Source organism: Chlamydotis macqueenii, chromosome 5 (assembly GCF_036417535.1).
Source record: "Chlamydotis macqueenii isolate bChlMac1 chromosome 5, bChlMac1.mat, whole genome shotgun sequence".
Lineage (NCBI taxonomy): Eukaryota > Metazoa > Chordata > Aves > Otidiformes > Otididae > Chlamydotis > Chlamydotis macqueenii.
In genome coordinates, this window is record NC_141560.1 from 26,622,614 (window position 1) to 26,638,299 (window position 15,686).

The 15,686-nt window shown below is 40.3% G+C and overlaps 1 protein-coding gene across 6 annotated transcripts in view; it reads right to left on the bottom strand.

Annotated features, from left to right (window-relative positions):
- Positions 1 to 15,443, bottom strand: part of LIN52 (lin-52 DREAM MuvB core complex component) — a 46,386-nt gene extending 30,943 nt beyond the window's left edge. For 5 of the 6 annotated variants that reach the window (XM_086748764.1, XM_086748763.1, XM_086748765.1 and 2 more), the window contains exons 1-5: positions 15,374 to 15,443; positions 15,216 to 15,290; positions 14,968 to 15,005; positions 14,454 to 14,520; positions 13,164 to 13,247 (exon numbers count right to left, since the gene is read on the bottom strand). In XM_086748764.1, coding sequence (XP_086604890.1) covers positions 13,164 to 13,247; positions 14,454 to 14,520; positions 14,968 to 15,005; positions 15,216 to 15,290; positions 15,374 to 15,392 — 283 coding nt within the window. In that variant the 5' untranslated portion in view covers positions 15,393 to 15,443. The remainder of the gene's footprint in view (positions 1 to 13,163; positions 13,248 to 14,453; positions 14,521 to 14,967; positions 15,006 to 15,215; positions 15,291 to 15,373) is intronic. The other variant, XM_086748767.1, reaches the window with a different exon arrangement.
- Positions 15,444 to 15,686: the final 243 nt, after the last annotated feature.

Consider the following 15,686-nt stretch of genomic DNA (forward strand, 5'->3'; position numbering starts at 1 on the left):
TATCTTGTTCTAATGCTCACAAGTTAATGAGGCAATAAGAGACAGATACTATCAGACTTGGTCTAGCAACATTATACAGCTGGGATGTTCAGAGCTGCATTTACTGGAGATGCAAGAGGTTAGGTGGCAAGTCCATTATTGATCTTACACAAGACTTCACGCTCAGAACAACTGAAATCACTCAATAAAGAGAAAAAACGCCTGGAGATTTTTCACATCGCCTTGTATGCATTATCACCTGATCCAAAACAGAGAAAGTAAGTCCACTGCTTCTCAGCTAGCAGGGCAAATGTGCCACCAAACAAGTAAATAATCCCTGCTAGTAGTATGGATACATACTAATGATTTTTAACCTTTATGCTACATGCAAATAGAAATATTTTTATACATAACATCTGTAAATGGGTCAGAATAGCCTTGCTTTTCTTAGCTATCTTGCTTGGGTCCCAGGCTGAAGAGCACTTGATATTAGGATCTGTTCCATCATCACATTCTCATTTTACTTCTACTGATGACATACAGAGTCTTCTAATAATGCCTTTCTGCAGCATATAATAGCAGCAAGCAGGAGACAACAACAAACAGCATATAGGATAGGATACTTCATGACAAAGGCTTTATATGGTGTTTTTTAAAATCTGTGATTTTTCCCACATCTTGCAAAAGCAAGTTAACACGAACTCCATCTTACAGTTGGAGAAATAGGGAGGGACACATGAGAAGGCAAACAGACCAAGCAAGCAGAACGGTGATAGTGCCAGAAACTGAACCAAGGTCTCCAAAGTCATGTACTCTAGCGCAATTTTCACTAAGATCAGCTGCTGCTCCACAAATAGGTCCAGCTACCCATACCGAGAAAGAAAATCCTCTCTTCACTCCTGCCAGGGCCAAAATTTACAGGAAAATATTTCAGACAGAGGTGATAATCTCAAGGATAATCTTTCCAACTCGTGTAAATACAGAGGAAATGTTCTATTAACACAGATGAACTAGGAAAGTTTTAACTGAATAGCGGTATAGACAGCAAAATAATTTTAAATAATAAACACAGACCAGCTGTAAAGGTTTGAGAGTCCCTGCCAGCGCATCTCCTGAGATTTGTTTGCCATTTTTGTGTTTTTAAACCGTAATGGAAAAATACACATAACCTTATGCTTGATCAAACTTTTCCCCATCCTCAATTCCTCCACTGACAGTAGTCTACAAGTTATCCTGTCAGAGTAAGAGTAGCAAAAAATAGGCTTCTGACAGTATAATGTAAGAACATTTTGTTTGTAGTCATGTTTCTTTCTGTGCCAAGCATGTGGCAGGTAGAAATGCTTTAATGTGACAGCCCATTCCTTTAGTTTGGTGGCTAAAAGCTCTTCAGTCAAGCCCCATTGACCCCCTGCTTGTCAAGTGATGGTGGTTTCACTGTTCATTTGAGCCGAGACACAGAAGAACCTCTGGTTATGCCGAGAAGCATTCTCTCCCTCTGCTTAAAAAATTATATTGACTGTATATCCCTACACAAAAAAAAAACCACACACAAAAAAAAACCCCAAAACAAAAACAAACAAACAAAAACCAGGTTGCCCAGCCCAAGTTGCACATAATCAGCTCTCTGGATAAGTATCAGGAAGTCCATTCATTTTTCCCAAAAAGCATGAAACCACCACTGTGACAGAAGAATTCTTCAGTTTCTTGGTTCTAATCAGGCTGCTTACATGGAGGCAGACCATGGAGTTGCACCTGAGATCTCCTGCTTAGAGCCCAGAAGCTGAACCAACTGCCTGGTGCTGTGTTCAGCTGAGACTGGGGAACGCAGGTTTTGAACCAGCTCACTTCTAGAAAGGATTTTAGATCTTTGAATTACTGAATCACTGGATGATCCAGGTTACAAGGGCTCAGGAGGTCTTCTAGTTGAAGTAGGGTTGATTATGGGATCAGATCATATTGCTGAAGGCTTTATTCAGTCAGGTCTGGAAAATCTCTAAGAACAGAGATGGCACAACCACCCCTGCCATCACACAAGGTGTTCCACTCCTTAACTGACCAGCGCTAATACTCCAGATGTCCTCGCAAAGCACAAAATACTGTTTTGCGCAGCATACCAAAAATTCTGCAAAAGCTAATGGTGATGCATCAGATGAATGACTTCACAGTCTTCAAAGCAGTTTGCTCAGTTAAGTCTCAAGATTAATCAGATCTCTTCCTCTTCCTCCCCACTAACACCAAAAAGCTTTCCTTCTCTTAACCACAGGAAGTACCTAGATTGACCTTTATTCTATCAACATAAACTCAAAAACTCTTTCCAGAAACGATCAAACTACTGCAGCATTTCTTCCTACTATCAAAAAAACTGTAGGAGCCAAAGGGGACTTTCAGAAGAGACATTTTTAGAAAGGAATACCAGGGTATAACACATGTTTCGTGTGGAGATTTTGTTGGGGTTTTTTGTTTGTTTGGGAGGTGGGTTTTGTTTTGTTTGTTTTTCTTCCTTTCCTCTTTTTTTTTTTATAAAGCAAATAATACATCCCAGTTGAAATACCTTTCAGAAGTGACCTTTGTTTTAACAAAATCAGATCCACAAGCTAGGTATGGGGTTGTAGATAGGAGAGGAAAGGAAAAGAGACAGCCATTTCAATAAAGATCAGGTAAAAAGCATCCCATAGTAACCCAGCTTTTTTTTTTTTTTGCCTTTTTTTTTTTTTTTTTTTTTTAAGAACACTGCTGGCATTGAGCATCACTCATTAAGATCAACAGCAGTTTTAGGAGCACAGTTATCTGCCAGCTATTGAGCCACTTAGCATGTGGTCCTTATACATAACTTTGGAAACTCAGTTACCAGAGGCAGGTGGACACTGCCCAGCACTCATAGAATCATAGAATAATTTGAGTTGGAAAGGACTTTGGTTATCTCGTTCAATCCCCAGCTCAGAACCCTCCCCTCTATTTTCAACATTAGGCTCCAGAATTAAGAACCATGCAATCTCAGATGTCATCTTAACATTTCTAAGATTCCTACATCTATGCACAGTAAAAAGCTATCTATGCAAGCACAGAGTTTTCATTGTGTATGATTATCTCCCTTTCGTAAAAGGTGTCCAGCAGACTTAGAAAAATTTAATGAGTTGCATTTGGGTGTCTCAATGCACACCTGACATAATGGAAATTTGTGTTTTTACAGCTTAAAAATAACTCAGAAAATAATTACCTTCTTACTCTAACAAAAATTAGTAAGAAGTCAGACCAAAAAAATTCCAACCCAAACTATATAATCTAACAAAAGGATATTCTATCTACACAAATACCAACAGGCATCAAACAGAAAATAAAATCAAAGAGAAACTGCAGGAGTTTGAACTTCTGACACATTTAGGGGAGTTTTAGAGATTCTTCTTCTTTTCTCAAACTCCAACAGTATACACCTCCTTCTGCAGCAAGCAGAGTCATCAATGCCTGCAGCCTAGGATGCTGTATGAGTACTTGCCATGCAAATCCACAATAGCACTCTCCCCTCAGAGTAAGGGAGGGGGAAGAAGGCAAAGATGCAGAAATTTCTTGAAGCTTAGAGAAATATTTATTCTACTTCACCAGCAGACAGAGAACACCCTAAGGATCCATGCAGTATTTTTTACATATATGACAGTTACCTAGATACAGCATTTGTTTTATGGTAAGAATGCACAATTTATGCATATGGGTAGTATCACATTCAATATCATCAGTAGATTCTGTATTTAAGAACAGTCTGGACCTGCTTTTTTTTTATGCACATAGAGGGCAACTCAACCACACACCCCCTTATTTAAAAAAAACAAAACAAAACAAAAAAAAAACCCAAAAACAACAGCACCAAGGTCCAGACTCAATTTCCATCCTCACTATCGCAACCTAATCTCCTGGCAAGTTAATGCAAATCAAAGCTAACACTTCTCTGACACTGGTAGCAAAGCATGTTCCTCTCCCAGGAGAGACCTGTAAAACAGGACAGTCACTGACAGCAGTACAATTACTGACACAGATACAGACTTTATGGACATGTTTATCTCTGCTGTAAATCCACACTCTCTCTCCACTCCGATTCATGAGTCATAAAGAAATTGCAGATAATGAAAAAGTTGGAGAAATTTACAGCATGTCGGAAACCTCAGACAGCCAGAAGAAATTAAAGAGCTGACTGAGGATAAATCACACAGGTACAATTAAAACTTCCTATACCTTCTACACTTCCAAACTGGGGCACAAACCAATGGAGATGATGAAAAGTTGAGGTCATGACTCCTCTGACTGTAATAATTTCTTAACTACCTACATGTCAAAATTAGCCAATTCACAGATCATGTATGAGTGGCAATTTCAAGTCGGCATTCTGATGTCTCGCTCTTCCAACAGGAGCTGCCCCAGAAGAATTCTGCCTGTAAATAAGCCACCCACTGAGTAGTATAAGGAAAGTTGATCTCCTTGTCCCTCTGCACATGCAGACTATCTCTTGCCCTAGCGCTGTGCTGTGCATTAAAATGAAGAAGCAGATCTACACTGTGGGAGGAGGGGATAAAGAGAGTCGGGAAAAAGGCCAAGGTTTCACATGGAAATCATAGCAGTTTGGACATCAGAGTGACAAGGCCATATAAACACCCTAACTGACAACGTAAGTATTCTTTTCACCTCTCTGAAACAATCAAATAAGGACTGAGAATTACTATGAATGTAAATTGAGAACAGCCTCCAAATTTTTTTCAAGTAAGGAAAACAAAACCAACCATTTCATCTGTTTATGTAGTTCCTTAAAAACTCTGTGATCATTTCCTAACCCACAAAGGAACCACTCAAAATGTGAGACTTTTTTTGGGAGAAGTCTACTTACTCTGCTAAGTAAATCCTTAAGCTAACCGCATATTACAGAAATCTAGTGTCCAAAGAGCATAATTTTGTTGTCCAGCTATAAAACTCTGCCTTCAAGCTTGGAAGCACATGAAGGATACTATTTCACATAAAGTCCTTGCAAACACAGTACTAAATAACAAAATAAGGGAGAAATATGCTTTCAGGCAAAACTGAAACACGATGAAGATTCATTCCGCAAGGCAGGGAATGTAGAAACTAACCAACAGAAAAAAAAAAAAAAACAGTTGCTACAAAGAAAATTCTAAGCAGAGCAGAAACAAATGAAGTACATGCACCCGAAACTGCTTCCTCCTATGCAGGACAGCCCACCTTGCAAGAGTAAGTAAACCGTGTATTTTAAGTATAAGGACATAATGAACACTAGACTTGGCATACAATGTTCTCTTCTGAGTCCAACATATTTAGAACAATGTAGGCAATTCTAAAACATATTTGCTTCCTTCTTCTTTCAGATTAATGTAGATACACTAGTGCTAGAAGCACTATACTTCTGGAGGTGGCAGCTTTTAACAAAGAAAAAGGGAGCATCCTCCTTACTCTTTTGTCAGCAGTCAAGTTGTTAAGAACATTGCTATATCTTTCCAATAACAGGCACTGAGATTCTTGCTATGGGATCTAGATTTGAATCCACACCACGTGACTCTTTCATTTTATTACCTTCTTCCTCTCCAAAAGTCAGTTCTCTTCTCCAGCTTCCCCACAACACTTTAGGTAGTCTATTTCTCCAAGGAAATAAGGAAAAGGTTCATGTTCAGGAAAGAGACTGCTCTTCTACGTAGATTCCAAAAACCCATTCTAGCTAACATGAACTCATAAGAATCCAGTTCACTTTTTCATGTAACTTCCCAGACTGCAGAGAGCGGACACACAGCTTTTACTGAAATGGACCAACAAGAGATTTCAGAAGAAGCCATGAGGCAGAAATTCAACTGACACCCTGAATATTAAAACTGTCTTTACTTACACGTACCTGTTGATATGTTGATTTCCTACAAATGCAAGAATCTGAAACATTTTGTTACAAACAAGTGTACATACAGACTAGAAAAGGCAGTAGTCAGCTGGAAAAGACACTGGGCAACTGTACAGCAGGAAGTGGGGATATGTTCACAAATGTAAAAGTAAGGCTTCTGAGCTTAAAAAGGCTCTGTGTTGATTGACTCAGAAGTGAAAAAAAAAAAAGTAATTATGGTCAGGAAATATTTTTATCTGATCCGTTACATCACTAAGATAAGCCTGTTGGGGTACAAAGGCTGTGTTTTGCATGGAGCCTAAAGACTGCATGTTGGTACTACACGTAGACACTCCTAGAAAAGACAATCCATTACAGGAAAGGAAAGAGATGTTTCAGTCAGAGGATACATTGTCATCTCCTCTTTCCTTACTTTGATTCTATTTCAACAACTTACACAACGTTCAAGTTTAACACTAAATTGTCATGCCCTGCTTTTTAGTTTAATACATAATAAAAGTTTAAAGATGATGCCCCTGATTTAAACATATCCTACCTACAGTCAGCCTCAAAAAGCAGGGAGGGGTGCAACATCAACCATGTAGAGAAGAGCTACCCAAGCTTTGAAATTACCCAGGTCAAGAGTAGCCTCCAAGGATCTCAGGCAGAACTAAGTATTTACGTTTCAAAATACACTACAGTTAAATCCTGCTGAAGGAAAAAGGTAGAACTGCTCTACCCCTCCAAACTTACAAAAAAAAGCTGAACTTGCAGGCAAGACATCATGATAGACAGCATTTATGTGAGAGAAATGAAAACCAAAGACAACCAATCTGAGAAAGATTGGCAATCTGTAAATAGCTTGGGAGCTCAGAAGGACTCCAGAATTTCCAGAAATTTCAGAGGCTGCAGAGGACTACAATTCACAACCAAGGAGAGCTTAACTTGGAAGGAAGGTAGCTGCTCCTCATTCATGCACCCATCAGTCTCCTGCTGTCTCTGGAAGGGTCTCTCTGTTATAGGAACACCTCAGTGATTTCTGCTAGCAGCTGCTTAATTACCATGCAGTCTAGCTTATTACTAAAATAAATAAATAAACAAAAACCACCCACTGTTAAAAAGGGTACTTCCAGCCCACCACCCTGACTGACACGCTGATAGGAAACACCTACAGAAAAGTGTAAGGGCAGCAAAGCACATAGCTGTACCTGCCTAGCAATCTCTCTCAGCTTTTTGCATCTCCAAGATTTCCAAGCCACTGGTGACTCCTCTGTGGCCAAACAATCTTGATGGATTTATCTTCCAATAATTTGATGCATTTATTGAGCAAGATAAACTCCATGCCCACAACCTCCAGCGGTGATGAGCTTTGACTTTAATGTGCAGTACAAATATCTCCTCTTGTCTGTTCTGACATATTATTTTATTCTCTCTGGCTCCCATACTATAAGGAACAGTGAAGAGTCATTCCCTATTCATACTTTCTCTGCAATAATCAGTTTTACAGATCTTTTTCACATACTGCTCCAGTTGTCTCTCTCCAGGCTAAAAACTCCTAATCATTTACTCATTCTTCATATTAAGGAAAACCACCACTGACAGACTAAACCCTAACTGACTTCTCCTTCATCAGTCTGTGGTGCTACAAGACTACCAACTTTCTGCTGTTCACCTGACATCTCTCAGCTCATCCAGGTCTGATTCTTGGGCCCCTGATAGCTAGCATCAAATAGTCCTTCCACAGTACCCTTGGTATTTAACTTGCTTGAACATATACAGGAAATGAATCAGCATTACAAAGAAAATAGTAGCAAAGTTGCTAGAGTCCAGTGAAAGCCAGGGCACTCAAGATCATGGGGACTAAAAATAGGGAGGCTTAGTTGAGCATGTTCAGTAACTGTCTCATTGCTTTTGCAAGAGTGTGAGGATTTGACATTGGCTAATACAGTCATTCTTACATTCCTAATTTTACAGCAGGAAAAGCACAAAACAGCTCCAAACAAAAATCTAATCTCGTGTAAGACAGCAGACTAGCAAAAAATCACTGGCAGGGAAATTACAAACGGTATTCACATCCGTGGAGTGAGTTATCCCACATTTTCTAGTATTAAAGGCAGATACTGCACAAAAGCACCATTACCTCCACAAACATTAGGGCTTAAAAAGAACAGGCTTTTCAGGAAGTCTTGCACTAGCGATATCAAAGCGATACTGTGATAGCATAGCAGCCAGATAATCTCTCTGGCATCAGTGAGATTTTATAAACTTGGCTGTGATACCAGGTGTATACATAAATATATTTCAGGACTTCTCAAACAGTATAGCAAATGTTATCTGAAAAAATATCAGATTCACATGGAAGCAATAGCGGGGTCTTCAGAAAGTCCCTGGACAACCACATTCTTTGAGTGATTGCTTTCTCTTGCTTCCCCCTCTACCTATCTGTTATTTTACATAAGTTTGTTCCAACGTTTGGAAAAAAACCCAAGTTTTTAATTTTACTTTTAAATTTTTTTTTTTTTAAGAAAAATATTTTTCTCTGTAGTTCTCAGATACACTTCTTTGTATATTGAAAGGGATGACAGGGCAGATCTTTAAAAATAACTGCAATCAAGGATAATAAAAATCTCTTAATACCAAGTCAGGTTTGCTTACTAGCAATGTATGTACTTCCCAGAACTGCTAGCTCATGAAACCAAGATTTTAAAAATATCGTTCTTTGACTCAGTTGCTCTGAAAACTCTAATGGGTCATACAGTGGAAAAAAAACAGAGCTGGGTATCTAAACTTGCAGTTATTTATCCAAACTGTTTTGAAACTTGCTGCTTTTGTGGGCCACAAACATTAAGTCAGGATTTGTGACTGGGTTTCCAGGTAAGATCTCCTTCTTGCTTGCCAGACCAGCTGAGGTCTCCTCATTCTGCAGTGCTCACTACCTCACTCTAAGCAAAGCTGGAGAGACACAAGTGTGGACAAAAGCCCATAATGAGGCAAAATGCCTATACTTCCCCCCTGCCAGACTTCTGCCAGCAGCAGAGATGAGACTCACTGATGCAGCTCACATCAGCAGTGATACTATGCCTCCCAAAGTCACCCTAACTGCATAAACAATTCGGAGTAGGTGTCCTCATTGAACCTTGTTCCTGCTCCCACCCTTACAATATCCACACTAACAAGGACAGCAAAATCCACACAAAGCCAGATTTTTAATCCTAAAAATTGTTTCAATATATTCTAACCAATAAAATAACTTTTAACAGAAGGAAAATAGAAGCTCTAACAAGAGAGCTGAAGCAAAAAGAAAAAAGCACTAACAAGCAAGAGGACAAGGTAGACTTGTACATAGCTTAAAAAGGAGGCAAGGAAACACAACCTGATACCTCAGAAGAGGTGTTGAAAAATACTTTATTTTTTTTATATTTTATTATTATTGATACCAGGTCCTGAGCCTGGAAGCTGCTGGAGAACTCCGGAACCACCTTGTAGCAGAGAGCTACTACACAAACCAGAGATCTAAGGATAGACTTGTCCTTTAAGAGGAGAGTGAAAATAAAAAGTCATTTGTTAATGCTACAAAAATCCTGCTTCATTCAAATAAGGTTATCCTTCAGGTGAATTCTGTGCTAAGGAAGGGATGAATATTCTGCAAGGAAGAGACATGAGTGAGCAAGAATTCCCCTACCAGCACGCTATGAGGAGAGCTGAAGAAGAGAGATTCCCCATCATCTCCTCAGAGATCCTGTCTGATCCACAAGAAAGAGCTTCAATGCAAGTCATCAGCAAATTTAACGGTGCAAATAAGAAATTCTGATTTATGGAAGATAGCCCATCTTTTATTGGTAGTTTAATGACCTGCATCTTAGTAAAAGTGAAGTGAAAGTACAGGAGATCATGTAGCCAGCAGTCAGAAATACATTTTTAAAAAAAGCAAAGTGCTCACTTAGCCATTTGGTTAAAAATAAAAAGATTACAAAGTTGTAAAATATTCACCAGAGAGATGTCTTTTTAAACTACAAAGGTAAAAAACCACCAAAAATAAGCAACTTATCTTGTCTAAATAGGAACTAAAAGTATTAGGTTCTACTGAAGCTAGAAGAATTGGATACATGGCTGGACAGATCAACAGTTGCCTTATTCAGAAAGAATGAGCAGAACCCTCCAACAAAGAGGAGGGAAAGGGCATTATCAAAACCAGCATTAACCATTTCAACTGTCAAAAGTCTGAGAACTTGACACTACCATCCCACACACCCGGAGACTGACAGATTATCAGAAAAAGCTACTGCAGTCTAAGCAGGTTCGTGCTGTACTGCACAGAAAGCATAACAGAGGATAAGAAGCCGGACTCCTCAGACGCCCATATAAACTACTGGAGGAAGCTCTGTTCGCATTATTCCAGCCTGAATTACATTCACTCTATCTCAGATCTCTGACAGTAGAAATCACCTCTGAAGTTTCTAGTTGACTGTTTCTTGAACTTGTTGTTATAATTCAAGCAGGGCAAGTGTATTCAGTTTCACCTGATAAAGAAAGGCTTTCACAAAACTTTGTAGTAATTAAGATATAATTATTTAAAGCATATAAGAATACAGAGCTTAAAGTGCAGACCAGTGAAATAGCAGGGACTGTAAAAACAGCTACTTTTAAAAGTGGAGGCTGACTCTAAATCAAATCAGATGTCAAACAAGCTGGAAAGAAAGCGTGAGTTATGTGTTAACAATTTCATTTCATTCACAGAAGCCATGGGGTATGCAACAAAACAGCCAGGGTTACAGAAAGTAAAGGTAGCCCTATGGGAAAAAGGGCACAGAAACTTAGTTGTAAAGAACAGAAATTTGTGAGAAGTAAGCAACAAAAACAGGAACTGAGAAATCCATGGTCAAAAAGTTAGAGAAAGCAGGAATTACATATAAGAAGAATGTGGAATCCAGATAATAGCATACAACCATTCCTAGATGAAAGTAGTGAAGATGAGCAAAGCATTCAATACATTTGTTCCAAATTTGTCAAGAAAGCCCGCTTCTGTAAATAAAATAGTAAGACAGTCCACATGAATTCAAGAAACAAGGCCTGTAATTCAGTAATTATTAATTTAATCAAACTACATCATGTCAAATCATTTGCTCAGATTTCAGTTTTAATATTGCAACTGTACCTTGATGAATAAACTTTTCAAAAGGTACCCGGTCCCACATGTCACTTTGCCTAATGAATTCTAACACAAAATTAACATTAAGCGTGCTATGAACTGGTTCAGTACCAGACCTCACAATGTAACTACAAAGTCACTCAGTAGATACATTTGTCATGGAGTACTGCTGAAATCACTCTGGTCCTGTACGGCATTTTAGCAACAATTTGTTTGAAAACAGAAGTCTCTGAAAACATAAAGGATTTGAGATGGAGCGTAGAAGAGGAGAGTTGGGAGAAAAAGTAAGTTGCCAACACAATGAAGCAGAATTGTTTCTCACACCCAATACACATAAAATGTTTGAGAATATTGTTAAAAAAAAAACCACCAACCAAACAAACCAACCAGAAGTGCATACTCAGAACAAAAAAAGAGTCTTGGGAAGAAGAAACTTCAAATCATGACTGAAACGGTAAAATTTTATTAAAAAAACTCAAAACACCAAGACTTCTGTGGCAAGCCTCATGCTGCCATCTAGAGGAGACTGGTCGGCAGCGGTTTTAATCCTGGTTTCGACAGCCAATTTCAACTAACAGCCAAATCAAGAGGAGACTATTAAATTTCAGTACACAAAGATATAATCAAATCCAATACCTTTGGACCAAAACCACAAGTCCCTTAGCTTTAATGAACAGATCTTTTGGATTTTTCTTCTTGTTCTCTCACTTACCTAAGTCTGTAAGAGAAATGAACTTAAAGACAGTATTAGGAAAAACAGTACTGAGAAGCCCTGTTCAAACTCCGCAGCTAATTTTCAGTAAAAACTTTCCCAGGATAAATGTATATTATGACAGACAAAGCATGCAATGTATTATAACCTAAAGGAAAACAGACTTCAGTGACAAGAAGTTACAAACATGGAGAGCTTTCATACAGCTTGAAAATTCAAGATTTCAGTTACTATAGACTAAAGGTTATAACTGCTGGACCTCGGATATTTTATTGTTCACTCACTTTGTCTTCTTTCTGTATTTATTTGGTCTCAGTAAAAATAAATGGAAATCCACACAACAAATACTGATAAGGAAACAACGACCTTGTTTGCTTTACTGTAACTCAGGCTCTGCTTAAACCATTTCGCAGGACAAAGCTGTCTGACATTTAAGACTGCAGCTTAACTGAGAAAGCCTATCATCAGCCAATCTTTGTATTTGACTTGATTTTACATTGTTATATTTTAACTTATACTTTAACTACTCCACTAAATGCTTTGCACAGTCCTAACAGATGTTAGCACTGAAAGTAAAATAAAACTTGCAGGGATAAAATAAAACTTAATAAGAAATCATTAGAATATCCTAGGTTTACAGGCAGGAAGACTCTAAAGGTCTGTTACTGATTTTTGTTATCCACTGAACGGAAGGTGAAAGACATGTAAGCTTTACAACTTTTGGTGTTTTGTGCAGGCCAAGAGTAACTGCAACTAGAGCAAAATGAAGCAGAAAAAAAATTGAATGTGTCAGTACGTACACACAGTGTTTAAAAAAGAAACACAATACTCCTGAAATCCTCAAAGCTGGATCAACCTGTTAACAACAAAGTACTAAATGCGATGATAAAAGCAGCTCTTTCTTCAAAACACCGGAAAAAAAAGGGCTGCTTGTAAGTGGATGAAGGACAACTTTAGTACTCAATGACATCACCTCCTGCCACAATTGAATGTAGAAAAAAATAACAGCGACAGAAGCAGAAAACAACATGAACACTAAGTGATAGGAGAATTCCAGATGCAAGTGAAAGTTTCACTGCGGAGGCAGTATGTGAAGTTTGACAGAAGTCCTGCCACAAGTACTCTGAGAAACAGCTGCAGTATCTGAGTGGGAAATTAAGCAAAGTGACCTGATTTATCTAAGACAATGTTAAGTCAGGAACAGAAGTCTCTGTGCCACTAGACAACACCAGATTGACAATATGACCTCTTATTATTGCTGCTAAGAGGTTTCCCCCCATGCAAGGTAGGCTGTAAACTGGAGATGTAAGTTTGTTTCATCCTGTTTTGGAAGGTCACAAACTGTGACTGTCAGACACTTGCCTAATCCGCCAACACACTTTTCCAGCTACAAATGTACCATGAGTGCATGTTTTAGTGGGAAGATCTGCAATGTAGTCACATCTGCATACAGCACTTACATTCATCCAGTCCCAGCTGGTAAGCCAGGTTCTGCAGGCCACGAACTTTTTCCATCAGGTTAGCTGTAGTGAGGCTCCCCAGCTCTAAGAAGAGAGAAAAGTCTCAATTTTGATACACTGGCTAGAGCCCTGTAATGACAGTTTACCTGTTTACTACTTCACAGAGCACTTTCAAGTCATAATTCTGACATCTATTTCCAGTGAGCAGAGTATGTTTGAAATTCAAGCTGACGCAACTCCTGATTTTTAACATACCAAGAAAAGACCAGCCTTCCCTACTGAAAAAAAGACAGCCATGGATCTGGTTCATACTGTAATCTGCCACCACTGCAATAAGCAACTTGCCCTATATTTTGGAGGTTCTTGTACATCCATGTTGCTATGGGAACAAGCTACAAAAGAGTACGCAAGGGAATGGACTTACTATACATTAATAATGTGTGTTTAAGCACATTTCTTGCAGCAAGTCAAAGTTAATTTGTCCCATTTTCACTTTGGAACAGTTTATCTGGAGTTCACATGAGAGGCAGAGCAGGCTCAAGGATGTTTACTGCAAACTCGAGCTGTAACATGCAGCAAATCTACATGCTAGCTAGCCCTTCTGTAACTTGCTCATACAGCCTTACTGTTCCATTAGAGATCTTAGATCTATGGGTGAAGATGCATGCACGGAACATCTCTGAAAAAGTCAATCAACAAGTCTAAGCTGCCCACCAAATTTGATCAGCTGAGGCCCACCAAAAAATACACACCACTTCTCAGACTACAGGAGATACCCACTATACTTATGCAGCAAGAGACTGATGAGGTAACTGAAACACACGTAACATTGCACTGCTTCAACCAGTTCTTGCATGATTGTTTTGAAAAATCTACCTGCCACTGACATCTGGATAGTCTCTTGGAGATAACTGGATTATTGAAAAATGTGTATCATTAAAAAGAGACTCCTGAGCTGGAGATTCTGCAAATGTGAGGGCTAGAGATATGAGGCCACAGGGCTTACTTACGGAAGACATCTGCCTTCAGAAATGAGACAAATCAACAGTATAATTAAAAAACAACAACAACCAAAAAAAAAAAAATAATAATTGAGCACAAGCATTTAGACATCCAGAGGAAAAAAAAAAATAAATCTCTGAAATACATAACGAACAACATAAACAGACTACTCTCCATTCCTTCACCTCCACAACATTTAAAGAACAAGTGTTTTAAGCCTCCTAAATAAGTCCTGAATTTCCATCTACTTTGGCAACCTTACTTCCTACCCACAATGTCCATACTCACCCTTTAACATATCAATATCATCATTTTCTAATTCAGCCATCCACTTGGGAGGAGAACTTGTAATAGGCTGTTTGGAAAAAAAAAAAAGTGCATTTTTAGAATTATACAAAAAAAGTCTGAAAGTCAGTTACACTGACAGCAAAAACATGAGAGTTCCATGTGCTCTGTAGAGATATTTTTATGTTTAATCTTGTTTTCTAGCTTTCCCTGGACATTTTCAGAGTTAAAAACAGCACACTACTACCCAGATGCCAAAGTCAGTTTGAAAAGCGGGATCTCCTAAAGTTTAAAGTCTTTTGTGTCTTCCAAGGTGTAATTCTCACTCACAGTCAGTTGCATAAGCTATTAAAAACAGATTTATGTAAAACAGATATTAAAACCAAAAGGATTATGCTAGCATATACTGAAGTTATCACTGAGCTAGTTTTACAGAACAAAGATGTAAAGCCCACAAGAGCAAGCAGCAGCTCTACCACCACACGAGGCCGGGGAGACGCGAAAGGCGCTCACTCACGCTTTTGAAGGAGGCGGCGAACTCAGCCACGCCGGGCACTGGGAAGAGAAAACGGAAGGCAGCGAGTGGTGAGAGCCTCCGGTGGCAGCACTCCAACCTTCCCCTCCCCTCCCGGCCCAGACCCCGTAGGCCCAGCCCGGCCCGCGCAGCTGCCTGAAGAAGGGCCGGGCCGGACTGGGCCGGGCCGGGCCGCGCCGGGCCCCCCCCCGCCCCCGGCCGACAGCCGGCGGCGGGCCCGACAGACTTACGCTGCTCGGGCCACAGGTCCGGCGAGGCGCGGTCCAGCTTCTCAAAGCTCAGCAGCGAGGCCTCCAGGTCGGTGCCTGCAACAGAGAGCGGGGAATGAGGCACCGCCCGGGCCCCGCCAGCGGGACGGGAATGGGGGCGCCCAGCCTTCGCGCCTTACCGTCCGCGGGAGCCGCCATCTTGCCCGCGTCACGTGACGCCTCACCACCACTCGCGAGCCCCCAACCCCGGCCGAGTCCGAGCGGGAGACGGAAAACAAACCCCGCCCCGAACCACACGTGTCGCTCTTCGCCGCCACCGCCAGGAGGCGTCACCGCGGGGGCGGAGCTCGGCCAATCCGGGCTCTGACGGCCAGTGGGCGGCTCAGCTCGCGCGGCCAATCCACGGCCCGGCACGGGGGGCGGTGGGGGCGAGGGGGCGCGGCGACGGGCTTGCTTGACGGCGATTGGCTGCGGACAGCGAGGGCCCCGCCG